General features: G+C 43.5%; 1 protein-coding gene across 4 annotated transcripts in view; it reads left to right on the plus strand.

Moving 5' to 3' along the window:
- Window positions 1-27,148, plus strand: part of DSG2 (desmoglein 2) — a 164,369-nt gene that overhangs the window by 90,072 nt on the left and 47,149 nt on the right. For all 4 annotated transcript variants that reach the window (XM_040354108.1, XM_040354107.1, XM_040354110.1 and 1 more), the window contains 3 exons: window positions 7,362-7,397; window positions 15,975-16,103; window positions 18,273-18,434. In XM_040354108.1, coding sequence (XP_040210042.1) covers window positions 7,362-7,397; window positions 15,975-16,103; window positions 18,273-18,434 — 327 coding nt within the window. The remainder of the gene's footprint in view (window positions 1-7,361; window positions 7,398-15,974; window positions 16,104-18,272; window positions 18,435-27,148) is intronic.

Here is a 27,148-nt window from a genome sequence, read left to right on the forward strand (position 1 = left end):
CATAGGGCTAGGGAATATATATATATATATATATATAACAGAAAATTTCAGTTAAAAGTGGAGCAATCATCATGGTGGACAACTGGGAATGTGGCAAGGGAGGGACTCTGGTGACCAGAGACCACCTTCCGCAGAAAGAATACACTAAGGTAAGGGGGGGGGGTTACTGATATAAGGGGGAAACCTTTTATATCAGTGCCCCCTTACATTATTGTATTCACTCCCCCCCTTACATCAGTGACCCCCCCCAGACTGGCCTGGCGGCGCTGTCGCTGACCTCCTCTCAGGTGCACCGTGCGAGGCTCAATCAGACGGCTCCAGCTTGGTGGCTCTTTTTTTTTTTTTTTTTTTTATATAGTCTCCTCTCCACAGTCCACACACATCTGACTTCTCCCATGACCCCCATTCCGGCAGCGCTCCCACTCTTGACTCCTTTCGGGACTCCCCCTCAGAGACTGCAGATATAATATACTATAAGACAAGAGATGGTCAGAGGCTGTGGGCATTGTACAGGAGATGATTAGAAACTGAAGACATGATGGTAAAAGAATGTAGACATGATACAGGTGATCTATGCCGCCTTACTGTGCCCATCTATGACGCCTCACTGTGCCCATCTATCCTGCCTCATGCCTCACCGTGCCCAGCATTGCCGCCTTGCCTGCCAAACATTGCAACCTCACCAGTCAGTCAGTGCCAGTGGCTTACATACAGCGGGCATCTCGTTTCGCTGTGTCACGGAGCTCAGTCAAAAATGTTCAGGGCCGGGCACGCTGTGAGAAAAGTCCCGCCCTCCTAGACCAGCTTGTGTGATAGACGTGGTGTTCTGTCTATCACACAAGCTGGTCTAGGAGGACGGCGGGACTTTTCTCACAGCGCCCCCGGCTCCGAACATTTTACAGTCACACTGAGCTCCGTGACACAGCGTGACTACGCTTTGTGCTATGCTGCAGCCACAGCGTAGCTCAAAGTGGCCCAAGGACAGGCAGCAGGAAGTATCCCGGTAGGCCAGTCCGGCCCTGCAAGGGCCGGCCTGATTGCATACAAATTGAAAGTGTTTACGTTTGACCTCATATGGTTTTGGTAAATTTAAAAGTGTGCAAGAAAATTTTATAATGTATGGCCAGCCTAAGTTTCAGTATGAGTTAAATGATCTAGGGCTGCAACTAACGATTATATTCATAATCGATTAGTTGGCCGATTTATTGTTTAGATTAATCAGTAAATAACCTTAAAAAAAAAAAAAAAAGTGATTTGCATTTCTACATTTTTTTTATTTTTTTATTTTTTTGGGCATTTTGTTGTTGGGTAGATTATGTAGCGCTACCTCCGGAGCTGCTGGTTGATTTGGGGATCGGCCTACTAAGTTACCCTGGGGATAGGCCTACTAAGTTACCCTGGCAGTGTCTAGGGGTGTAACAGTGAGAATAGCAACAGTGAGTGGAGGTCCAGACATTCAATAAAGAGTTTCAATGCTTTATTGCCCAGGCCAAACACGGCCAACATCAACACAATTTGGGGAGATCAAAGGTGATGAAGGATGAAAAAGAGAACCATGCGGTATCAGGCCTGGATATAGAACCGAGCAATACGCTGCTCTGCATTGAACCAATTTGGTTACACGTCGCCACTCTACTCTGAGTGGGTGAAGTGCCCCCGGACAGATCCCTGTGATAGGCCTGGCAGCCGGAGCGTCACTTAGGATAATACTGGGAGGAACAGGTCTCTCGCACAGACCTGTCTCTAGGGCCCCTGCCACAGGCAAATTTCAATAGAGGACTTGAGTGAATAAGGAAAGAGAATCCTCCCAGTAGGCTTTTCTATAAATGGTCCCCGGATGACTGCAAGCATACCTGTCAGTGGTCCGGACACCCGATCCCAGGCTGGGATTCTTTCAGTAGGCCTTGGAACCCAGTGGAACGCTGAGGTCCCTTCTCTCATCAGGATGAGGTTCGCTGCAGAGTTCAGCTCTGGCCAGGTGGGCCGCGCCGGCGGGGTCCATGGATGCACGTACCCTGAAAGTGGGTACCGCACCTGGAACGGGGACCCCGCGGAAAAGAAGGACCCTCAACACATGACCTCTGTCCCAGATATACCCCCCCCCCCCCAGCATGCCCTGCGAGGGAAAACATCTTCTAATTGGCTGCTGAGAGAAGATAGAACCCCTCTGGCGCCAGCTGCCGGCCAGAGGTGGCATTGTACTCCCTGACCGCAGACTGACGCAGTGGACATTTCCAGAATGACAGAGGTCCCAAATTTAAACAAACACTGGAAGGGAGCAAAGTAACTCTCCCTTCCCACTAAATTTAGGCGTAGTGCCCATGCTAAAAGCAAGGGGGCGCTACAATTAAAAAACACAAATTGCCGCAAAACGTATTGCATGCTTTTCTGCAGCTTCACCATTGAAGTATATTGAACCAAAAAAACAAAATGGCACCGTTTTGCATTAAAAAAAAACGTTCTTGCCCTTTCCAAATATGCAGCAGCTGAAAAAAGCATTGATGTTAACGTGTCCCATAGGAAAACATGTAAATGAACTTTAGTGTGTTTCTGCAAAAAGCACCAAAAAACAAAGGTGTGACCCCGGCCTGAGATGTTTAGTAACATAATGGGGTTAAAAAAAAACTAAAGTACAAAAAGAGCAAATAATCGCTACTGTAAGGGGCAACAGTGAAAGTAATATTTACAGTAGCAATTTGCTATTTTTGTACTATAAAGGGATCTTTTATTTTTAACCCTATTGTGTTACTGGCCGATTAATAGATTATGAAATTAATCGATTACTATTTTTATAATTAATTAGTTGTTTCAGCCCTAAAATGATCCACTAGTGACGTTTGTTGGTAAAATAAATGCCCCCTTGTATGGTTCTCTCCATAGGTGGCCTTTTGGAAAGTAGTTGCAAAGCTTCAAGCCCCTTTTTGTTCAGTTTCACTTTGGGAATATTAAATACAGATCTTAACTGGAGTGTTCACTGGCATTTTGACAACCTCCTGCCCGCACTAGCATTCCTTTGGGCTATTTCACCCAGAGGACTGGAAGGTCTGTCTATTCATGTGACAGCTGATTGGCTGCCACTGTGGTCACATGATCAGTAGCCAACCTTTAGTACAAGTGAGTATGTGTATATATGTGTGTGTGTGTGGGTGTGTGTATATGAGTTAGGGACTTTCGTGCAGCATGTGGATTTAAAACCCACCCATTTTGCATAGGCTTTCAACATCCTTTCCTTAATACTGAAGCCTAACAGGTTGTTTAACCACTTGACCTCCTGGAAAATATACCCCCCCCCCCTTTCATGACCAGGACACTTTTTGCGATATGACACTGCTTTAATTTAAATGACAATTGTGCGGTCAAGCAATGCTGTACCCAAATGACATGTATATAATTTTCCTCCCCACAAAATGAACTTTCTTTTGGTGGTATTTGATCAACACTGCATTCTTTATTTTTTGCGCTATAAACAAAAGACCAGTGCTACAAATATGCACTGTCACTTTACAAATGACACTGTCTGAGAAGGGGTTAAACATCTCGGATGATCAAAGGGTTAACTGTGTACCTAGCCAGTGTTTTGTGTTTACTATGTGTGCTGCTTTTACTAGAGAAAGAGATGGACTTGAGTCCCTGGTTTTCAGGAACACAGAATCCATCCCTTTACCCCTGTCAGAATGGAACTCTGCCTTGTTTACATAGGCAGAGCTACGTTCTGATTCTCTGCCTGATGATCGGCGGGTGCCAGCAGGCATTGAGTGCCCAGCACCTGCAGGTTAGCGTCTGCTGTAAAATAATCACAGCAGAAGGGGCGTGATTGTGTGTGCCCCCCCGCAGGCAGAAGTGTGGGATCACGTGTGTATGTCTATCTGTACTCCTTTTAAGGGTCCATGCACACTGGGTTTAAACACTGCTTCAACAGGAGTTCTGTGTTTTGCCTGTAGAAGCAGCTCAGTGTTCTGCTATGTGTCCATGTATATTAGGACATTAAGGCTGCTTTCACACTGAGGCGTGCAGCCGCGGTGAAGGTATAGCCGCGCTATTTGTAGCGCGGCTATACCGTCGTATTTAACGCGATATTCGGGCGCTAGCGGTGAGGTTTTAACCCCCGCTAGCGGCCGAAAAAGGGTTAATACCGCGGTATTACCGCGATTTCCCATTGATTTCAATAGGAAGGCGCAGTATAGGAGCGGCGAACACACCGCTCCTATACCGCGGTAAAGATGCGGCTAGCAGGACTTTTGGTGCGCTCCTGCTAGCGCACCGCTTCAATGTGAAAGCCTTCGGGCTTTCACATTGAACTCTACAGGGCATAATTTTTCATGCGGTATAACAGCGCTATTTTTAGCGCTGTAACGCATGAAAAACGCCCCAGTGTGCAAGGGGCCTTAGAGGCATAATTTTAAGTTGAACATTTGAGGCAGAGAAAAAAAAATCCTCCTGGTTGGTGTTTTTGAGAGGAGTTTTCTGGCAGAAAAAACACTATACAAGTGTACAAAAAAGATTATATATATATATATATATATATATATATATTATATATATATATATATATTTTTTTTTTTAATTATTATATTTATGCCAGGGAAACTGGTGTTTTTTAAAGTCCAGTGTGTGTGTAGCCTATCTGTGTTTACCCCCTCTAAACTGGAACAGGAAAGCTTGCTGAAAACTCTTTAAATCACGGGGCAGCACTGGATTTCTGACAGGATCAGCATGTATTTTTAACAAATATCTACCAATTTACCAAAATGCTTAAAAAGTTTTGATAGACTAAATACAAAATGGCTGTCGTTATGGTTTACATAACCTTTAGGCCGGGTTCACATATGTGCGGCTGCAGTTTGCAGTCTGGGATCCTGTGCGTTTGGGATCGCACTGTGGGCACCCCGGACATGTTTGAACTGACTCCATTGATAGCTGCTCACATTCAAATGTTGTGCGAATGGGATGCGGTTTAAAACGCCTCCAATTCACATATATGTGAAACTCAGCCTTAATCTGTTACTGGTCCAGAATAAAGCTAACATTATGAACATTATAAAGTCTGCCATACATGACCCTGGTGTTTAAGGCCAGTTCACACTGATGGGGTGTGGTTTGAGCGCACTACAGGTGCAGCGCAGTTTAGCCACAGGTTTGATGCGGGTTAGCTGCACTTTCCCATTGATTTCTATTATCGTCCACAGTTTTGGTGTGGTTTCAGAAAGTAGACATATGATGCGCTTTCAGAAACTGAACCACAAGTCTGGAAGATAATAGAAGTCAACGGGAAAGCATAGCTAAACCTCACCACATCAGTGTGATAGGGGCCTACCTGATGGCAGGGTACACAGGTGTACCACCCAGCTCTGCTACCAGTCTGTCAAGCGCTTTGGAGAGGGTGACAGTTGTTGTTCCTGTACAGTGTTTTGTGTTTTGTGAGCAGTGAACAAAGTGTCACCCCCACACAGTACAGGGAGAGATGGAGACAGAGGAGTGAAGATTGCACTGCAGGTGGTGGAATTCCACAAGTCTGATAGCATGGGAAAATTCTCTACAGAGTATACAGCAGACAAAGGGAGTGCTAGTGTAGCAACTTCTAATCTCACATGTTTTCTTGTCTCTGGTTTTATGAACGTTCGCCCTGACTGCACTTAGTTACATCTTTACTGATATCTGTGTCTGCACAGGTTAGGGTGTGAAATAATATCAGGAGGACTTTTTCTTTTTCCTTCGACATTAAGGGAAAACTATAGACAAAGCACACATTTTTTAAGTATAGCGCTCACCCCCGAAGGAGCCACTGATAATGAATGGGATGGCTGATTTACCTCATGGTTCTCTCCGAATGTCTAGGGATGAATGGTGCACACAGCAGCAGCAAAGGAATGTCCACGAATAAATGTAATAAATGTATTTTTATGTGCTCTTTATTACCCAGCCGGGTAAAAACAGTGAACAGGTGATGAAAGGGATAGAGATGGAAAGGAGAACAGCAGATTCAGGCTTAGTATCTGGAACAATCCTGTTCCTATGCACAACACTCTTACACCACTCCTGTTTGAGTGGACTTAGCCTGCCCGGATAGGCCTCTCTCACTGACCTAGCAGGCGGAACACCGCTCGAATCTCTTTAGAACAGAGTCTCTGCCACAGGCCCTCTTGAATGTAGATACGGAGATAGCCCTCCTAGGTAAAGTTACGCCTGAATTCTCTTTTTTTTAATGTCGCCCAGGTACCGACTGAAAGAGGAGTCAATCCTTCCGTGTCTGGTTACCTCGATCCCCGGTGGTTCGTTGGCGCTCCTCAGATAGACTCTCCACCGAACAGCTAAACTCGCTTGGGATCTTCAAAGTGGGAACCCAGTCGACCACTGGGTCCCCGTCCTGCTCAAATGCCCTGGACCAACTTAGGCCCGGAACCAGGAACTCTGCATAGCACGCACACTCCGGCCAGGTAGGCTATAACGCCGGAGCGCTGTGATGTGGTCACCCTAAAGGTGGGTGCCACACCGGAAGTCCGCCTCATAAAATGGCGTCTGTCTCATAAGTTCCCTCTCCCAGCATGCCCAGCGAGGCTCAAACCTCCTGATTGGCCACTGGGAGAGAACACCCAAACCTCAACTCTACTGCTGCCACCTACCGCACCGGGGTGGGAAAACACCCCAGCACGACAGAATGAGCCCACAGCACAGCCAAGCTGAAACAGAGACCCTTTCCAGAATTGAAATTAAAATCCGAGTCACTTATACTCTGATTATACTCTAAATTTTGATAGCACCGGTTACCTTTGAAAGTAACCAGGCGCTACATAAGGTACATGCGTAGGTGTTCCATACAGCCCCATTTATGTCAATTGGAATGCATCAGCTACACAGACACAGCAGCTGCTCACAATGTGACAGCAGTGCGGGTGCAGGTGCGTGGCCCTGAATGCACACTGTCTGCACTTTGGGATGGGGCTGTCTGTCAGGTTGGGAGCAGGTGCTAAATGGGGACTGCCCCCATGGAGATTCACAGAGCACCGATGTGGCCCTTGTAAGAGCATACGCTGTAGTACCTTTGTATGAACAAGGCCTTAAAGAGACCCTGTCACCAACTTAAAATATGTGGGTAAAGGACAGAAAATAAGTTGGATGCTTTTCACAGTGTTTTTTAAAGTGTTGTTTAAAAAGAGCCAATGCAGCCACCAAAGTCGAAAAATGCAGCTTGCCAGTATAAATAATTTTTTTTGGTTTAGATGTGCGTTAACAAATGTTTTTGTTTTTTCATAATATATTGGAAGATTTGGCATCTATATTGTTCACAGATTTGTTCAAAAATATGGCTAAATATCTGTGTGTGCGCAAAACAAATAAAACATTTTTTTTCTTATTGTTCGCAGGTCACCATTGATTTTGGACATAGTCTCCATGTAGAGGTAAGCAATTATGTCATCTACCAGAAGGTCTAGTCCTAAACTGATTTACAGGCTGTGGGATGATTAGCATCTAACATCCTTATGTTTTTAAATGAGGTTTCCAGTGCTATACTAACTTGCAGTGGTGCAGTATATAAGTATTATTGCTCCATTTTATAACAGTTCAGTCACGTACACAAATGTGGACTAGATGCCATCTCTAGGCTTCTTTTTAGTCAATTTATGATGAATTCTAGCACACTAGCACCAGCTGTAGTTGTTTGGGCTTGTTCACACAGGACACTTTACTGTGGGCCCCATGCAGGTCTGTTTTCCCAGCAGGGGGATGCACCAGTATTATATAGGACACAGCGGCTCTGTCCGTGCAGCCACGTGTCCCAATAGAACTGAATGGGATGCCAGTACGGAGATGCATTGGTGTTGCATGCTGAGAAAACAGACCTGCATGGGCCTGCAGTAAAGCACCCCATGTGAGCAAGTCCTTAAATGTGTTTTGCCCAAATATATTGGTTACAATGGATAACAAATATTTTGTTTCATAACATGTTTGGGTGTATCTCTTATGAATTTTTGCCTGCTAATCAAGAAAATAACCTGTATTTAACCTATCGCGTTCTATTTTATAGAAATCCTCCGTATTTGCAAATTCTTCTTATATAAATTTAGAGTTTTACAAATTTTTCAAGAGTACAGGTATTTAACTGGCCTAACTGCAGTCCAATCCTTTTACTAACATACTTTTCTCTTTCGTTCATAGACGGACACAGCATCCTTTGACCTTAGGGTTATGTCCTTCCTACCAGGAGATTTTAACTCTCCTAGTGAAAGCGGATATAACCCTAATGTCAAAGAATGCTGTGTCCGTCTATGAACTCAGAGAAATGGATTTTACGGTGAGTACAAAAATCCTATTTTCTCTTTCGTTCATAGACGGACACAGCATTCTTTGACATTAGGGTTATATCCGCTTTCACTAGGAGAGTTAAAATCTCCTGGTAGGAAGGACATAACCCTAAGGTCAAAGGATGCTGTGTCCGTCTATGAACTCAGAGAAATGGATTTTACGGTGAGTACAAAAATCCTTTTTTTTGAGACGTGTTACTGCCATCAATTTTTTTTAATAAGATTTTATTTTCCTTTAAAATGGTACAAATTCTCAGTTTAACCACATTCCTGCAACACTGTACCCAAATTTTTTTTTTTTTCCCTTAAAGGGGTTGTAAAGCTTCCTTTTAAAAAACAAACATGTCATACTTGCCTACACTGTGCAGTTCCTTTTGCACAGAGTGGCCCCGATCCTTGTCTTCTGGGGTCCCTCTGCGGCTGTCTCGGCATCCTCCCCGCATCAGCTAACCCCTGTTCTGGGAAGTGCTCTCCCAGGGCGGTTAGCTTGCGGGCGCGCTCCCGCGATACAGTCGGCGGCTATATCACTCGGCCCCGCCCCCGGGCACACCGCGTCATTGATTTGATTGACAGCAGCGGGAGCCAATGGCTGCGCTGCTATCGATCATCCAATGAAAGGCCCAAAAAGCCCGGTCGAGAAGCCTGCGCGTTCACAACGCAGGACATTCGAGGGCTCAGGTAAGTAAACTGGGAGGCAGGCAAACATCAGATGTTTTTTCACCTTAATGCATAGAATATCACGGGCACTTGTGCCCCCTAGGTGGCTGGGAAGCCCAGGACGTCGTATGACACCCGTCCAGAATGGGAGATCCCTCCTGCGGACGTCATATGTACATGGGCAGTATGGGAAGTGGTTAAACAGAACTTTCTTTTAGTGGTATTTAATCACCACTGGGCTTTGTTTAGCAAAAAAACAAAAAAAAACAAAGACCAAACATTCTGTAACAAAAAATGTTTTCCTTGGTTTCTGTTATAAAATTTAGCAAATACATAAATCTTCTTCTTCACTGAGGCGGCTCTGATAATCCAGTGTAAATGTACCCTGTCAGTTGCCAGTTACCAGATCTCTGTTCCTCATGTTGTGACGGTACGTGAGGAAAGGAATACCAATAACCAACAAGTTTGTTTACAAGTGATCAGCTGTGATTTGGACACAATCCCTAAATCCCTGTCGTTGCCTGTATTGGACATCTTCCAAAGAGCTGTGAATTGGAGCCTACAGAAATATCTGCTGGTGTGTTTCCCCATTGCAGCATGGCCACTCTAAGCCCACTTAGACCATGTCCAGCGAGGTGTACGCAGTCATGCAGCAAGAGTCTGCACGGACCAAATGAGAAGCTTGATCATTCAGCCCACTGTGGACTGTATAATAAATAAAAATTAGTCCTGGTTCACATATATGCAATGCGGGATCCAGCGAGATTCCAGTGCGGTTTCCCACATCGCATGTCACATGCCGGCGGTTCACACTGCTTTGCTTTAACTGACAATTGTGCGGTTGTGCGATGCTGTAAACAAAATTGGCGTCCTTTTTTCCCCACACATAGAGCTTTCTTTTGGTGGTATTTGATCATCTCTGCAATTTCTTTTTTTTTTTTTCTTCTTTGCTATAAACAAAAAAAGACCGACAATTTAAAAAAAAAAAATAATAATTTTGCTTTAATATACCCATTTAAAATAAAAATAAAAAAGCATTAATTTTTTTCCTCAGTTTAGGTTGATATGTATTCTTCTACATATTTTTGGTAATAAAAATCGCAATAAGTGCATATTGATTGGTTTGGTGTAAGTTATAGCGTCTACAAAATAGGCGATAGATTTATAGAATTTTTATTATTTTATTTTTTACTAGTAATGGCGGTGATCTGCAATTTTTACCGGGACTGCGACATTATGGCGGACACTTTTGACACATTTTTGGAACCATTGGCATTTATACAGTGATCAGTGCTATTAAAATTCACTGATTACTGTAAAAATGTCACGGACGGGGAATGGGGTTAACACTAGGGGGCGATTAAGGGGTTAATTGTGTTCCCTGGGTGTGTTTCTAACTGTAGGGGGAGTGGACTGACCTAGAGAAATTACAGATCATGGTTCCTAGCTATTAGAAACTCATGCTCTGCTTTTCCTCTCAGAACAGGGATGTGTGTGTTTACACACACGCGTCCCTATTTTGCCTCTCATGCACGCAATCGCTCGCCGGCGGCGGTCATGAGCATCGGCATCCCTGCGATGCATGGGACCTGCACCATTTTGGTACGAATGTGATGCAAATTCGGCCATACAATCTATATGGCTAAATTCACATTGCATGTCTAAGATCGAGTGCGAATCACATGCGATGTCTAAGATCGCACTAGTGTGAACCCAGCCTCCAAGACGAGTTAAATAAATATTCTCTAAGTTTGGTATAATGCCAAGGGTTGCTGGATCGCTTAAGCAGATTACTGGTCAGTTTTACTTAATGCTGAAAGTTTCTCTTTAAAAATGTCATTGGTATTTAAAAAAAAAAAAAAATCATGCACAATATTGTATCAATAGCCAATATATTCAAGGGCTGGGCTCTTATGCTTTCACCTTTGCCACAGCTACTCGCTGACATGGATTGCTTTGCATCTGACACTTTTTACACTTTAGCTCCATCTGCTGGCCAATAGGGTTACACATTCCTTTTGTTTTTTAACCACTTCAATATCAGGTACTTTCGGCCATTCCTGCCCAGGACAACTTCCAGCTTTCAGGGCTGTCGCACTTTGAATGACAATTGCGCGGTCATACTACACTGTACCCAAACTACATTTTTATCATTTTCTTCTCACAAATGGAGCTTTCTTTTGGTGGTATTTGATTTACCTCTGGGGTTTTTATTTTTTGCTAAACAAACTAAAAAAGACCAACATGTTTGAATTTATTTTTTCTTTGTTTCTGTCATAAAATGTTTTCCCCTTCACTGACGTGCACTGATGAGTTGGCACTGATAAAGTGGCACTGATGAGGAAGCACCGATATGTAGAATTGATGGGCACTGACAGGTGGCACTGGTGGGAAGCACTGATGAGTTACTGACAGGTTTGATTACTGGGCACTGATTGGCACTGTGATGGTCACTGACTGGCACTCATTAGCGCCCAGAGGCGATTCAGTTTGCATATGTTGCTCTTTACAATTTTTTTCACTCATTTACTCATTAGCACTGATATGGTCACTGATTGGCACTTTGATGGGCACTATCAGACTTTTTTATGGGGCACTTCCTCGCCACTTATGGGCACTTTTTAGATGCTGAAGGACTCATCTGAGGGGGCTGTGCTGATTATCAGCACAGACCCCCCCCCACCCCCGACAGGGAGAGCCGCTGATCGGCTCTCCCTGTCAGCGCGAACCGGGAAATGCCATTTACCGACACTTCCTGGTTCACACGATTATCAGCTGTGATTAGTCATAGCTGATCACTTGGTAAGAAGCCTCTGACAGAGGCTTCTTATCGCGATCGGAGATGCGGGGTGTCAGACTGACACGCCGCACTCTCGATCATCACGCTGTGGGCTCTCGCGGGCCTGCGCCGGCATGTTATCCTGCTGGATGTCAACAGACGTCCAGTCAGGATAACGGATCCACTTCCCAGACATCCCGATGCTATTGACCGGGCGGGAACTGGTAAAGTGGTTGTAAACTCTCAAAAAACAACCTGCTAGACAAAGGCATAATGAGTTAGTATGCATCGCATACTAGCTTATTATTAAATACTTGCCTTCGATCGAAGCTGTTGCAGCGTTTCCCGTACACTGCTGTGATCGGCGACATGTCTCCCGGAGTTATTTCCGGGTTTTCAGGCTTCGGCCCTGTGATTGGACAGAGCAGCAATGATGCCGGTCATGGCACAGCTCCTGAAGAAACGGCACAAGCAAGCCGTTTCTTCATTGTGAATATCTCCTAAACGGTGCAAGCTTCGGAGATATTCACGGTACCCAAAGGTAAGCCTTGTTATAAGCTTACCTGTAGGTAAAAGTGGTAGAACAGGGTTTACAACCACTTTAAGTTCCTTCAGTGTTTGGGGCAATTTGACACCCTAAATGATGATTGCAGTCATTATTTATCCCCATGGAGCATGTTCTTTGCTGGAAATTGAACCCAAATCAATTAAGCAGGCCTCTTATTAAATTGCAACAAATGCTAAAGAGTAGAATGGGCTATACCCTCCCCTCTGTACGCTGACCACGATATATCAGGGCTGCTGAGACCTGACACCGTTGTCAGCACATGTGCCTCAGGCAGCCACAGCCCTGCTCTGTCTTATGTGTCCTCTCCTCCATCCTCTTCCCCCATCTCTGACTGTCTGCTCGTATCGGCATTCCCCACCCCCACTCATGCTGCTCTCGTACTTAACATTAAATGCTCCCATTTTCTCTGTATTAGAACAATAAGTTCCCCTGTGTCTGTGTTTTATCATAAATATGCTCATCTGTACTGATAACACGGAGTCTTCCTGCGATCATGTGACTCCTCAGCTCTGTCTCTACTCCACGGCTGGCGTCGGCGGCAGTGCTTGGCCCTGCCCACTGGAACTGTCAGCTGGGGCAGAGGAGAGAGGAGACACCTGCCTGCAGGAAGACAGTGTTATCAGTACAGAAAAACATATTTATGATCCAACACACACATGGGAACTTATTGTTGTAATACAGAGGAGATGGGAGCTTTTTATACAAGTGGCTGTACACTCTGTACAACCACTTTCACCTACAGGTAAGTTTATATTAAGGCGTACCTGTAGGTGCTGGAAATATCCCCTAAACCGTTTAGGTTTATTTACAATTCTCCGTACGAAAACTACTTCTGCGCATGCGCCGATGTATTTGGCGCATGCACGCTGTACCGTTTCTAGATGGAGTCATGCTGTGACTTGCGGCCCCGGAAGGAAGAGTGACGTGATGTATAGTAGCCCATTATGCTTTACCTTTGCAGGGTTTACTTCCTCTTTAACGACCACTTTAACTTCTGTGGACGGCCTGGACATCTCTGTGAGATGGTTGCAGTTTCATTTTTGTGTCACTTTTGCTACAGTATTCTAACTCGGGGCTCAAAATTTCAAGTCCTGAGCTACTAGCCAGGCCTCAAGGCGTACTCGCCACCAGTTGCCCCGCCCAACCCCTACCATGTCCCGCCCCTAGACACGCCCTCATAAATTATCTCATGAAATGACACTTAAATGTTTTATGCAGAATTAGGTTATAAAAATAAATATTAACAACAACTTTATCCGTGCCCAAAAATGCAGCCTGCCCATGTCCCCCACATTGCAGCCAGAGTCCCCCACATTGCAGCCAGAGTCCCCCACATTGCAGCCTACCTGTGCTGGGTAAGAGAGAGGAGCCGGAGCCGCCGCCTGGTTGTTCAGAGCGCTGGGAACATAACAGCTTTCAATTCAATAGCTGTGTTCCCCGCCGCGAGCTGTCATATACAGCCCCTCCCCCCTTGTCCGGGAAACTTTGATAGACAGATCACCCGTCCAATCCTGGGATGGGTGATCTGTCTATCAACGTGCCCGGACAAGGGGGAGGGGCTGTATATGATGGCGCACGGCGGGGAACACGGCTATTGAATTGAAAGCTGTTATGTTCCCCGCGCTCTGAACAACCAGGCGGCGGCTCTCCTCTCCTTGCTCGTCCCCCCTGCTCCCAGCCAGCCCTCAAAATCTACTCGCAAAATGCGAGCAGGCGAGTGTAAATTTTGAGGGCTCTTCTAACTGATAAGTTACGTTTTGCTGATCTACTTGCAGCCTTCACCTTAAAGTAAAAAAATGATTTTCTTTCTCAGGATTTGTGACATTTCCATGTGGTGCATTGCTGACAGCATGAAATGGGAAGGGGGTTTTCTTTAAGTAACACCCTTTTATAATACACTATCTGCTGGACACCTGTTTATTGAATAATTTGACTCCCCTGTAGTTGAATTCTTGTTAATTAGGATTTTGTTGTGTTGGTTTACACTGGGGCGACTTGTCAGGTGGCTCCATTTGGTGCAATGGAACCATTCTAATCAGATCGAGTCAAGTCGCTCCAACTTAGAAAAAGGTTCCTGCACTTCTTGGGGGCAGCTTTGGAGTGGCTTGCATTGACTTCTTTTAAAGAAGCCATTTGCAAGCCACGCTCCTAAGGATTTCATTGGGGTGTATTCATTTTTGCAACATGGTCTTGTTAGGAAAAATACTTTTTGTGTGTGCAAATAAGGAAATTAGTTGCAACTAATGGCCCGCATTTTAATATAAAATAGGTGTATGTCTATACACCCCTGTTAAAATGTGAGGTTTCTGTGATGTAAAAATGAGACAAAGATAAAAAAAAAAACAGAACTTTTTCCACCTTTTAGTACAGAGAAGTGGATGTCCCTCCAAAATTTATGAAAAGATGAGAATAAAACTGGTCAGGGAGGCTGCCAAGAGGCCTACAGCAACATTAGAGCAGCTGCAGGAATATCTGGCAAGTACTGGCTGTGTGGTACATGTGACAACAATCTCTCATATGTCTGGACTATGGGGTAGAGTGGCAAGATGGAAGCCTTTTCTTACGAAGAAAAACATCCAAGGCTGGCTAAATTTTGCAAAAACACATCTGAAGTCTCCTAAAAACATGTGGGAAAATGTGTTCTGGTCTGATGAAACCAAGGTTGAACTTTTTGGCCATAATTCCAAAAGATATGTTTGGCGCAAAAACAACACTGCACATCACCAAAGGAACACCATACCCACAGTGAAGCATGGTGGTGGCAGCATCATGCTTTTGGGCTGTTTTTCTTCAGCTGGAACAGGGGCCTTAGTCAAGGTAAAAGGAATTATGAGCAGTTTAAAATACCAGTCAATATTGGCACAAAACCTTCAGGAACATGAAGAGGAACTTCATCTTTCAGTATGGCAACGACCCAAAGCATACATCCAAATCACCAATAATGGCTTCACCAGAAAAGGATTAAAGTTTTTTGGTATGGCCCAGCCAGATCCCAGACCTGAATATGATTGAAAACCTGGGGGTGATCTGAAGAGGGCCGTGCACAGGAGATTCCCTCGCAATCTGACAGATTTGGAGTGTTTTTGCAAAAAAGAGTGGGCAAATATTGTTATGTCAAGATGTGCCATGCTGATGGACTCCTACCCAAAAAGAGTGCTGAAATTAAAATCAAAAGGAGCTTCAACTAAGTATTATTTTAAGGGTGTGCACACTTATGCAACCAAACTATTTTGTTTTTTGTATTTTTACTTCCCTCCAACGAAAAGATTTCAGTTGGTTGTTTAACTAAGTTGTACAGTTTATAGGTCACATTTAAAGGTGGAAAAAGTTCTGAAATTACCGGTATTTATCTTTGTCTCAATTTTATTTATTTTTTTACATTGCAGAAACCTGACATTTTAACAGGGGTGTGTAGACTTTTTATATCCAATGTGTGTGTACATACAATTTATTTTTATTTATTTTTATTTATTTTTCTTAATAAAAGAAAGCTTACTAGCATCCTTTATATGTTGGTACATTTTGTATTCACTTTTTGCATTTATTCCAATACTATTAAGGCCCTGGGTTTTCAGCCTAGTTTCTTTTTAGTGGACTATGCTTGCGTTCAAGATGTTTCACTGCAATTGACCATGTTTGTGTTTTTTTTTTTTGTATTTTCTTTCTTAAGCTGGCAAAGGGAAGTATTAGACTGCATGATGGAACCAAACCATTGTCAAGATATAAACGAGAATGGATTATTCCACCAGTTTCAATTAAAGAAGAAATGGACAATAGCTACAAAAATCCCATTGCAAGGGTAAGCATACTAGCATTGTACAAATAGATGTTCCGTATTCAGCTTGTATGGCTGAACACGGTGGGGTTGATTTAATAAAACTGGAGAGTGCAAATTCTTTTGCAGCTGTGCATGGTAACCAATCAGCTAAATTCAGCTTGTTCAATTAAGCTTTGACAATAAGGCTGGGTTCACACTACTACACTACTTTCATCCTACTTTGCTCTGCTACATTGGTCCTACATTTATCCTACATTGGTCCTACATCCATCCTACTTTCATGAACAGGATACTACTTTGGTCCGACTTCAATGATATTCAATAGGCCTGAAGTAGGATCAATGTAGGACCAAAAGTAGTACAGGGACCATTTTCAAAGTCGGACCGACTTGTGTAGGACGCTACAAGACGCTCTCATAGGGAAACATTGAACACAGAGCAAAGTAGGATGAAAGTAGTGTAGTAGTGTGAACCCAGCCTAAAACCTGGATTCCAATTGGCGCAGCTCTGTATGAAAACCAGATTTTGTACACTCCAGTTTTAGTAAATCAAACCCAGTTTTTCCCAAACCTGTCCCCCAAGGCTTTATCTATTTCACAAAGTTTAAATAGCCACACAAGTAAATTAGACAGCTGAGACGAGGTGACTCCATTCCTAAGCTGGGCCATACACTAATCAAAATTCAGCCTGTTCAGCAGGGACCTGCCAAATAGGTTAGTGTTTGGATGTCCCTGCTTGACAGAGGTTGATTGTTTGTTTGACTTCTGTCAAATAGGACATGATGGGAAAACTTTTCGCCGATCAGCAGCTGCAGCCTCTGGTCATTGCATTTCCATGGTATTATTTGTGTGGACAGAGGAATTGCTTTGTTTTTTCTTTAGCCCATTGGTGGAAAGAAGGGGGGGGGGGTGGGAGTCTATCCATATGTAGGACAGGTTTGGAAAACTTAAAGCAGAAGTTCACCCAAAACTTAACCAACTCTAAACCTACTTGCAACTAGGGCTGCAACTAACGATTATTTTCATAATCGATTAGTTGGCCGATTATTGTTTCAATTAATCGGATAATGGCCTAAAAAAAAAAATATTGAATTTTTTTATTTTTTGGACCAATTTGTTGTTGAGCAGATTACAAAACACAAATTGCCCCAAAAACACATTACATGCTTTTCTGCAGCTTCTCCATTGAAGTGTATTGAACCAAAAAAAACGAAATGGCACCGTTTCGCGTTAAAAAGTCCTTGCCCTTTCCAAATACGCAACAGCTGAAAAAAAATCATGGATGTGAACATGTCCCATAGGAAAACATGTAAATGAACTGTAGTGTGTTTCTGAAAAAAGCACCAAAAAATAGGTGTGAACTCAGTCCTGAGAGGTTTAGTAACATAATGGGGTTAAAAAAACTAAAATAAGTACAAAAAGAGCAAATAATCGCTACTGTAAGGGGTTCATTTTTTTACTGTGGGACAGTGAAAGTAATATTTACAGTAGCGATTTGCTTTTTTGTACTATAAAGGGCTAATTTTAGTTTTTGTTAACCCCCATTATGTTACTGGCCGATTAATCGATTATGAAAATTGTAATCGATTCATTTCATAATCGATTAGTCTGCGATTAATCGATTCGTTGTTTCGGCCCTACTTGCAACCACATTCTAAAACTAATTTGTCTAGCCCTGTAAAGAAGAAATCTCCATACATACCTTTTTCTGCAGCCAGTCCGGTCCCACACTGAGCTGTCAGCGGCGACTTCTCTGTGTAGGCTTGTGCAGGAGAGGCAGCCCACAACGAAAGCCCATAGTAGCTCTATCGGTGGCCTCACTTCCCATGCATTTCACAGCTGTTGTCTGTTGTCTCCTGCACACGGCATCCGCTGCTGGTGTCCAGATCACCTTTAGAAGAGGTATGGATAGCGATTTCTACTTTTAAAGGGCTAGAAATATTTGTTTTAGAATGTTACTGCCAGTAGATTTAGAGTTGGTTTTGGGTGAACTCCTACTTTGAGTGTTCATATTTTAAACAAACATTTCCCCTGGCTGTTTTTCTTCATATTTTATTTTGTGGACCGTTTTTATAATCTTCTACCACTGTTTTGTTTTAATCATACTTGGTCAAAAATCTCTTCCATGCCGTATAGTCCCACTTGTGGTGTCTTTTTCAGAATTTTTACTTTTTCTTTTACATAATACTAGATCCGATCTGATATTAAGATGGACCCAAGAAAGAGAATTCGCTACAGCATAACTGGTAGAGGAGTGACAGAACCACCACTTGGCTTGTTCATTATTGATGAAAGGACAGGAGACTTGAATGTAACTGGAATTGTGGACAGAGAAGAAATTGACATGTTCTTTGTAAGTTTTTCTTCATTTTATGATGCCTTTTACATACCTTGGGTAACTCCTCAATTTTCTGCAATTTGCAAGATGTCAACATTAAAGGGTTAGGTCACCTTTTACAAAATAAAGCTGCCTATGCAGAAAAGGAACATCTGTAGATAAAAACGACCAGTGCAGCTCTGACTATAGTGTCATCGGGAAGATTTACCCCCTTCATGACCAGGCATTTTTTTGCTATATGGCACTGCGCTACTTTGACAATTCTGCGGTCATGCAACGCTGTACACATCTTATATTTTATATCATTTTCCCCCACAAAAAGAGCTTTCCTTTGGTGGTATTTGATCACCCCAATCAGCGGGTGCCGGCCCCTATCCGGAAGTGCTGGATCATACTAGGTATGTGATCCAGCACAGGAGATCCACTCTACTGCCGTACTCGTATGTGGAGGGATCTGCCAGTGGATATTACCTTTGCTATGCGTAGGCCATTTACATACAGTTTTGCACAAAATATTGTGAAATTTTGATATTGAAAATGACTGATCATGCCAAAAAACGTCTGTCTTTTATTTAAAGATTGTGATGATACAAAGCCATTTATTATTCCATAGTTGTTTGGCTCTTTTTTTTTAAAACCATAATGGTAACAGAAATCGGCCAAATGGCCCTGATCAAAAGTTTACATACCCCGGAGTGATCATATGAAGCCACTTATTATCACATAGTTGTTTGGCTCCTTTTTAAATCCTAGTAAAAGTTTACATACCCTAGAATATTTGGCCTTGGTTCAAACACAAGGACACACGAACGCATTAAAATGGCAAATACAAGTTAATTTCAGAGAGTTCATGCCCAATGTAAAGGATGGGTGATCTTGGAACATATCGTCTCTGACTCTGAAGTACACAGTGTTTCTTGGCTTCCCAAGGACCGCTCGTCTCCAACTGTCCTCTCCCACCCCCTTATTGGGGCTACTTTTCTAGCCTTTGAAAAAGCATGTTCCACACACGCAGTATCTGCTTAATTCTGTTCCCTCACTCCAGTGCGAGGCAACCCAGATTTTCTTCCAGGTCTTTGGGATCTTCCTAGCGGCGGATGGCCGCATGCGAAGATGTTGGCCAAACATTTTTTCTGCAGAGGCCAATCTCATGTGGGGTACTGAACTTGCAGAGCTATCAAACACTGATTAATTTCCCTTCTGGTCTTATATTCAACATTAAACATTACCTGGATAGTGCATCCCATATGGCAGGCTTCACCAAGGCACCTACATTATTTAATTTGCTCTCCCCCCTCTCCCAGAGTCCTGTGATTTCAGCGCCTTATGCTGCTATGTTTGAGAAAATAACCTGCTCTTTGGCACTCTGATCACACATTTTGGGATAATGCACTGGGGATTGAGACGGTTGAGGCTGGCTGGGAGTGCATCCAGCTATATATTCATAAGGGATAAAAGATAGATGAAGGATGGATGGCCGCACTCCAAAAACCGTACAGGTTGACTTTTATTAAATGAACAGCAGATACATCACCAGATCAAAACAGAAACAGCCGACGTTTCGCACAAAATTAGTGCTTATTCATGGATACCTGAACGTCTCTACACCATTATTACATTATGCCTATTCCATTGCACCCTGCTAGGCTATGCGTCTCAATGCATTGGAGGTCTAAAACCCCCATCACCCCCCTTCAATGAAGGAGTGACTCAATCGTATTAACTGTTAAGCAGAGATGGAGAAGCTGATCTATACCACTCTTGATAAAACTTCCAAATACTCTGATATCTGGGCACCCTGGATAACCTTCTAAGGTGCTCCCTTACATCGGGAGCTACAACAGGATACCAATTGACATCTGGTCAGAATTTTTCACGATTTTGGGTCTTGGAAGTCTCACCTGAATCTCACCTCTGGTGTGATATAACTATCCATACATCTCTGAGTATGCAGAGGACAGGTGGTGATGATCCCATCGCCTTTTTTTGTCCTGTAGTTTGGCCCTTGCAGGTGTGAATGGAAGGGATGGGAATGACCAGAGATGGCCACCTACTATTTTCATCTTCTTTATCGCTATTTAAAGCGGAGTTCCGCCAAAAAACAAAAAATATATTAAAAGTCAGCAGCTACAAATACTGCAGCTGCTGACTTTTAATATATGGACACTTACCTGTCCTGGGCACCCGAAGCCAAACTGTCTCCCGGCTCTCGGGTGCTGCCGCCACCATCTTCGGTAAGGAAACCCAGGAAGTGAAGCCTTGCGGCTTCACTTACTGGTTCCCTACTGCGCATGCTCGATTCACGCTGTGCGATCCCACTAGTCCCTGCTGTCTACTGGGACTTGTGTGTCTCCCAGAAGGGCGTAGGTCACCGTGGTGATCTATGACCGAAAGTGGGAGAAAATACCTGTATTACACAGGTATCTGCTTCCTCCCCCCCCCCCCCCCCTGAAAGGTGCCAAATGTGACACCGGAGGGGGAGGATGCCAAAAAGCAGAAGTTCCATTTTTGGGTGGAACTCCTTTTTAGATGACCAATATGTTCCCCACTTTCATATAGTTAATAAAGTGATTGTATACTTTCTTCCTCTGTGCAGTTGGTTTTGCACAGAGCATCCTGGATTTTCCTCTTCTCGGGTCCCAATTTGCTGCTCCTAGAACCTCCCTCTTTTTGAGTGCCCCCTTGGCCAGCAGCTTGCTACAGGGAGCGCCTAACCAAGTCAGAGCTCTGTGTATCCATCCAGACATGGAGCCCAGCCCCCTCTCTCCCCTGATTGGCTGACTGACTTTTGCTGAGACAGAGCAGTGGCACCATTGGCTCCCGCGTCTGTCAATCAGGAGGAGTGTTCTGGATGGCTGAGGGGATCATGGACATCGCTGGAAAGGAGGAGGAAATGATTGATTACCTGTGCCCTTGGGTTGTAATCGTACCCTTAATAAATACAGTGCCACATCCTACTAGTTTGATAGAAAGTTGTATAGGAAAAAAATGGACTTTGTAGGCACTACTTAAAAATATACAACACATTTTTAATATTGCACAATTCTACAAATATTATTCACTGAATGCATCCAATGGAATACATAAAGGGAAAACTACACAAAAAAGATAAAAGAACCATATGAAAACACCACAGGGTGGCACTCGAAGATATAAATCACTTGTTGCGGGGAAATATATCTTGGAATTGCCAACGCTGGAATAAAGAAGTGTCTACAGGGTTCTTGAAACATTAAAATTGGCTCGACATGTTTCTCGATTAAACATCGCTTCCTCAAGAGCTTCTACATTTAAATGGGGAACAAAGAACATAGTTTTAGTTGACGGTAATACAATACAGTTATTGGCATCAACAACTCACCAAGATAGTGGCGTTATTGGGAAATATCTAGTGTGATCATTCCAAATCCGCCAGCAGGAGAGAGAAGGGGCTCAGGTAGGTAATTGGGGGGGCCGGGGCTGCTACATACAGGTTTTCTATGCATTAAGATAAAAAACCTTCTGCCTTTTACAACTCCTTTTAACCGGTTATTTCAGGAAATGCTTGTAGTAGTATGGGTCAATATCTGGCTGTATAGCTTGTTATACTTTTATTCGGGTGTGTTCTTGGTATGATACTCTTCTTCTTCCTCAAGGTAGGCTCTGTTAACTTGTTGACATACTCCACTTTTTTATTGGTTTGACATATTCATTTACATAATGGTGTAATGTATTTGGAGTTTTACTTGTATTTGTATTTGCCAAAAAAGTTAATTTCAGAGCAGCTTGTATTTCTTCTGAGGTTACCTGTGGGTTTTTCTGTATATCCCAAACAACTCTTCTGGCATTTGTGGCTGCAATCTTTCTTGGTCTACCTGACCTTGTCTTGATATCAAGAGATCCCTGAAGTTTCCACTTTGTTATTGAACAGTACTGACTGGCATATTCAGGGCTTTGGCTGAGGACGGTGTCCTCAAAGGAGAGAGAAGAGGGCTGAAGCCCTTTACAGGGGGGGATGGTAGGGGCTGGTGATCTCAGGGCACCATCAACGCTCTGGATTAGCAGCCCGGCCCCCCATATTCCCCAGTACTGTAACCAGTGGCAGCAGCAGCTAGGGCTCTGGATGAGGAACTTGGGTGAGTATTACTGGCTTCACCAGGTAAGGGGGGAAAAAAAGACTGTCAACAAAGTTTGGAGGGTGTGGGAGCGAGGGGTGGTAAAGTTTTTTAGTTTTTATCCTGGAGTGGGACTAGTGTTGCCACTAGTCCTCTTCCAGGATTGCTTGGAGAGGCTCCTCCTCTAGCACAGGAAACACATGATCTGCAATATAAAATGGCTCCCACAGCCGACATCCCCTCGGTATGTGTTTTTTCTCCGGCCAAGACAGGAACTCTGAACTTTTTCCTGTCTGGCCTCTGTGCTAGGTGGCAGGGGCCCCCTGACTTTTCTATCCAAGTAACGGCAAAATCCCGAGTTTTGTTTGCATCAGAAGAAATGGAAGAATTGCTAAATCTATGACTCTCTTGGAATTAGAGGAGGAAACCCAAAAATTGCCAGTCTGCCAGAAAGGCTTGAACCTTCTCTATTCATTCTTCTCTAAAGGAAATGGTTCTCCAAGAGTGGAAACGTTGTTGTCGTCCCCCCCCCCCCCCCTAGAATCTGAAGACAAGGTTTTCATTCAAAGAAGCTGCTACAGACCTAAAAGTGCCCCAAGTTGGATGCTTCCATATCAAGTGTTTAAAAACAACTGAACTCTCCTTTTGAGGATGCAGGTTCTTAAAGACCTGATGGATAGGAAGGCTGAAGGGTATTTAAGGTGAGCCTGGGAAGCCTGCCCTGTGAATTTTAAACTGGCTCTGGCTACTACCTGTGTGGCATGTACCCTAGATCTTTGGCTAAAGCGGCTACACGCTTTTTTGGAGGCTGCTGCTGCTGCTAAGGAAAAAATCTTGGATGCCCTACCACCTTTAAATAAAGCAGTGGCTTACATTGGCAGCACTTCCACTGAGGTAGTAAAATTCACTGCAGGGTCTACAGCCCTTCTTAACAAGGCTAGAAGGGCTATCTGGCTTAAATCGTGGAGTGGAGTGGGGACACAGCTTCGAAGTCCAAACTTTGCACTTTACCCTTTTTCGGGAGAATTACCACAGCTAGGAAAAAATGCTTTCCTCTCCCCAAGAAGCAGCAACAGTCGAAGTAATTTTTCACCCATTCAGATGCCAACAAAACCAAAGATTTTTCAGATAAACAGGACCAGAAGAAAGGATGACCGTACAGGAAAGGTAGTGGAAAAGGAGGTTTTCTCTTTAAAACCTCCCAGTCAAAGGCTTGTTCTCAATGACTTGGTCTGCCAGGTGGGGGGAATACCGGAGGGCCTTTCTCTCATATTGGCAGACCATCACTAACAACAATTTTATCCTGAACCTAATCAATTTTGGGCATAGGGTAGAATTGGAGGGCAGACCCTCAGAAAAATTCCTTGCAACGATCCTAGCAAAAGATGGAGAAAAAGCAAGGGCAATGTCATCACATTTCCTTCCAGCATGTCCTGAAGAAGGGATGTTACATTCCCCCAGGTCAGAGAGAGGGTGGGTTTTATTTTCACATATTCTGAGAAGAAAGCCGTCCAGGAAATAACTTCTCATTCTGAATCCTGAAGCAAGTCAATTTGTTTGTAAAATACAAGTGATTCAAGATGGAGTCGATCTATACCACCAGGGAGCTCTTGAGTTTTCATGGCTTCTCTAGATCTGAGGGATGCATATTTGCATATCCCAATTCACCCAGAGTCCAGGAAGTACCTCGGACTCGCAATAAAAAAAAAAAACAGAAAAATTATTTATTTTCAATGCAATGCTCCTGCCCTTCGGATTAGCATCTTCTCTGCTGATTTTCACCATGGTGCTGGCAGAGGCACTGCAAGTCCTAAGATCTGGGATTCAAATCATCCCTTGTCTAGATTATCTTCTGTTATTCACAGACTCTGTGGAGAAGGTAGAGCAAAGCCTGAACAGGATGATCAAACACTTCCAAGACCTAGGGTGGATGATAAATTGGGGAAGTTTCACATCTCATCCCTTCATAAAGGGTGACTTTCCCGGGTATATCATAGATTCATCTTTAACCAAAAATTTTCTGATGGAGGAAAAGTTTCTGAACCTAACCTCGGCAGTGACCAAACTTTGCCTAAGCTCAGAAACCTTAATACAAAACCTATTGAGGATCCTTGGTCTAATGATTTCAGCCATCCCTATGATACAGTTTCCTGAGACCACTTGAAGCCTTCATGCTCTCAGTCTGGGACAGGGAGGAGTCTCTTCCAACTCTTGTAAAGATCCCTCAAGAAGTAAAACTATCAATCAGGTAGTGGTTGAGGCAGAAAAAAGCTGATGTAAGTTCAGAGATGGGGAGCCCATATGTGTGGACATATGGTCCAAGGAGTCTGGGACAATCGATGGGCCTGCCACTCCTCCAAGGCTAATAGCCTTTTGTCCAGCCCTAATAGAAAAAAAGAAAAGCATGTGCAATTTTTCTTGTATGATATTACAGCAGTGAGTTATATCAACAAGCAGGGGGGCACAAAAGCAGCGGACCTTATGAGTATTGCGGAAGATTTTCTAAGTTGGGCAGAAATAAAACTGCCGTCCTTATCTGCTGTGCACCTGAAGGGAGAACTGAACACACTGACAGATTTTCTAAGCAGGAAAGAGACCATATTCGGCAGATTGTGGAAAAATGAGAGAACAGAAAAGTGGATCAAGTCTGCAATAACATTTGGAAGAAATCCTGTTGGTGGCTGGAAGAAATCCTGTTGGTGGCATGAAGTTAACAGACTTGCAGAACCAATTATTCCAGCAGTTCTAGATTTTCTTCAAGCGGGGGCAGATATTGGTCTTGCAGTCGGAACTCTCAAAGCCTGGATTGACACCTATGCATTTTTTGTGCTTTTGGCATTTTGCAGATTTGAACTACAGTCCATTTTACTTGGTTTCCTATGGAACATGTTCTGTAGTGCAAATCTGAAAAATGCAAAAAGCACTAAAAATGCGTAGGTGTGAATCCAGCCAAAGTCCTCTGTCAAATTTTAAGTCTGAGGTTAATCGAAGAGCCATTCCTAATGGCAATAGTGCGAAGAAGAGCTCCAGGAGTCAGAAGGTTCCTATTTTAAGATTTGTCCACCATATTGCAAAGCTTTTGTAAAGAGCTGTTTGAACCACTCGAGGACTGTTCTAGATTACTGACCCTAAAAACAGTACTCCTGGTGGTGCTGGTTTCAGCTAGAAGGATTAGTGAACTTTAGGCCCTCCTATTGCCAAACTGTTTTGTATCATTTCATAAGACAAGATTACCCTCTCACTTGATCCAGCCTTCCTTCCCAAGGTGGCTTCAAACTTTCAGACAGGAAATCAAAATTCTTTTGTTTTTGTGGAAATCTGAAATATTCTAAAGAAGCAGAATTCAACAAACTGGATGTTAGACGTTGCATGATTGCATACACTGAGCGTACAAAAGACTGGAGATCCTCCCCTAGTTTATTTGTGCTGTTCTCCTGGCCCAATAAGGGCTGGAGAGAGTAAAAAAATACTATCGCTAGATGAAGTCAGCGATCAGTGAAGCATATCAAGCGTTTTCGTTGACACCACCTTCAAAAGTCAATACTCGCTCCACAAGAGCGGAATCTACAACGTGGGCTGAAAAGGCCGAGCTTTGCCACTCCAGATCTGCAAGGCCGCAAACCTCCTGGTCCAGTTTCCAGATGTTTGTGAAACGCTACAGGTTGGACCTGCTCTCATGTCAAAATCAGACCTTTGGCAGGAAGGTACTGCAAGCGGTGGTTCTGCCCTAGTTTTATTTTGTCCTCTCTGAAAGATGACTTGGTCAAAACAGTGTTATTACCTGTTAACTCACTTTTCCATAAATCTTCCATACATTGCCAGTTCGTAACCCCCCCCCCCCCCCCCTCTTTTTTTGTGGATGTCTAGGGGACATTTACCCTTTCACTATGGTTATATTTCTTGTCTTAATTATCTGAGCCTTTAAAGCCGGTTCACACTGGGGCGACTCGTCAGGCGACTCAGCCGCCTGACAAGTTGCGTCCCATTTCATTCAAAAAGGTTCTTGTACGACTTTGGGGTCGACTCGGGGTGACTTGCATTGACTTCTATACAGAAGTCATTTTGCAAGTCGCCTCTGAAGTCGTCTTCAGGACGCCTTGCCGAGTCGCCCCCAAAGTCGTGTCGCCCCAGTGTGAACTGGCTCTTAGGTTATTTGTTATTATTGAGCGGCTGCTGGCTGTGGGGGACTTTTTATAATGTGAATCATGTGTTTCCTGTGCTAGGTGAGAGAAGAGCCTCTTGCTCTGGAAGATTCCTGGAAAAGTGCGTTAACGGGTAATGACCCCTTAGGATTTGTTTGTATTGCCTCTTTGTTTACCTTGAGTGTGGATTTCTTAAATTGGAGTCTGTGTGATATCCCAATGACACATGATAAACAAATTTAATATTTTCCCAATGTTGGTGTTATATGAATTGGGTAATAACAATACAAACTATTTAAAAAAGTCGTGTTGTTCCATTTTTAATAAGGAGAAATAAAGTATTACATTGGAATAATTCATATTTACCACTTAAAACTGTTTTGGGAGAATTCAATATGACCATTATATAAAAAAGCAGTTTAAGTTTGTAAAATCTAATCTAAAAGACATTCTTCTTCCCTTGTTCAAATGGTGATGCAATATATTTGCTTAA

This window comes from Rana temporaria, chromosome 5 (genome assembly GCF_905171775.1).
Source record: "Rana temporaria chromosome 5, aRanTem1.1, whole genome shotgun sequence".
Taxonomy (NCBI): domain Eukaryota; kingdom Metazoa; phylum Chordata; class Amphibia; order Anura; family Ranidae; genus Rana; species Rana temporaria.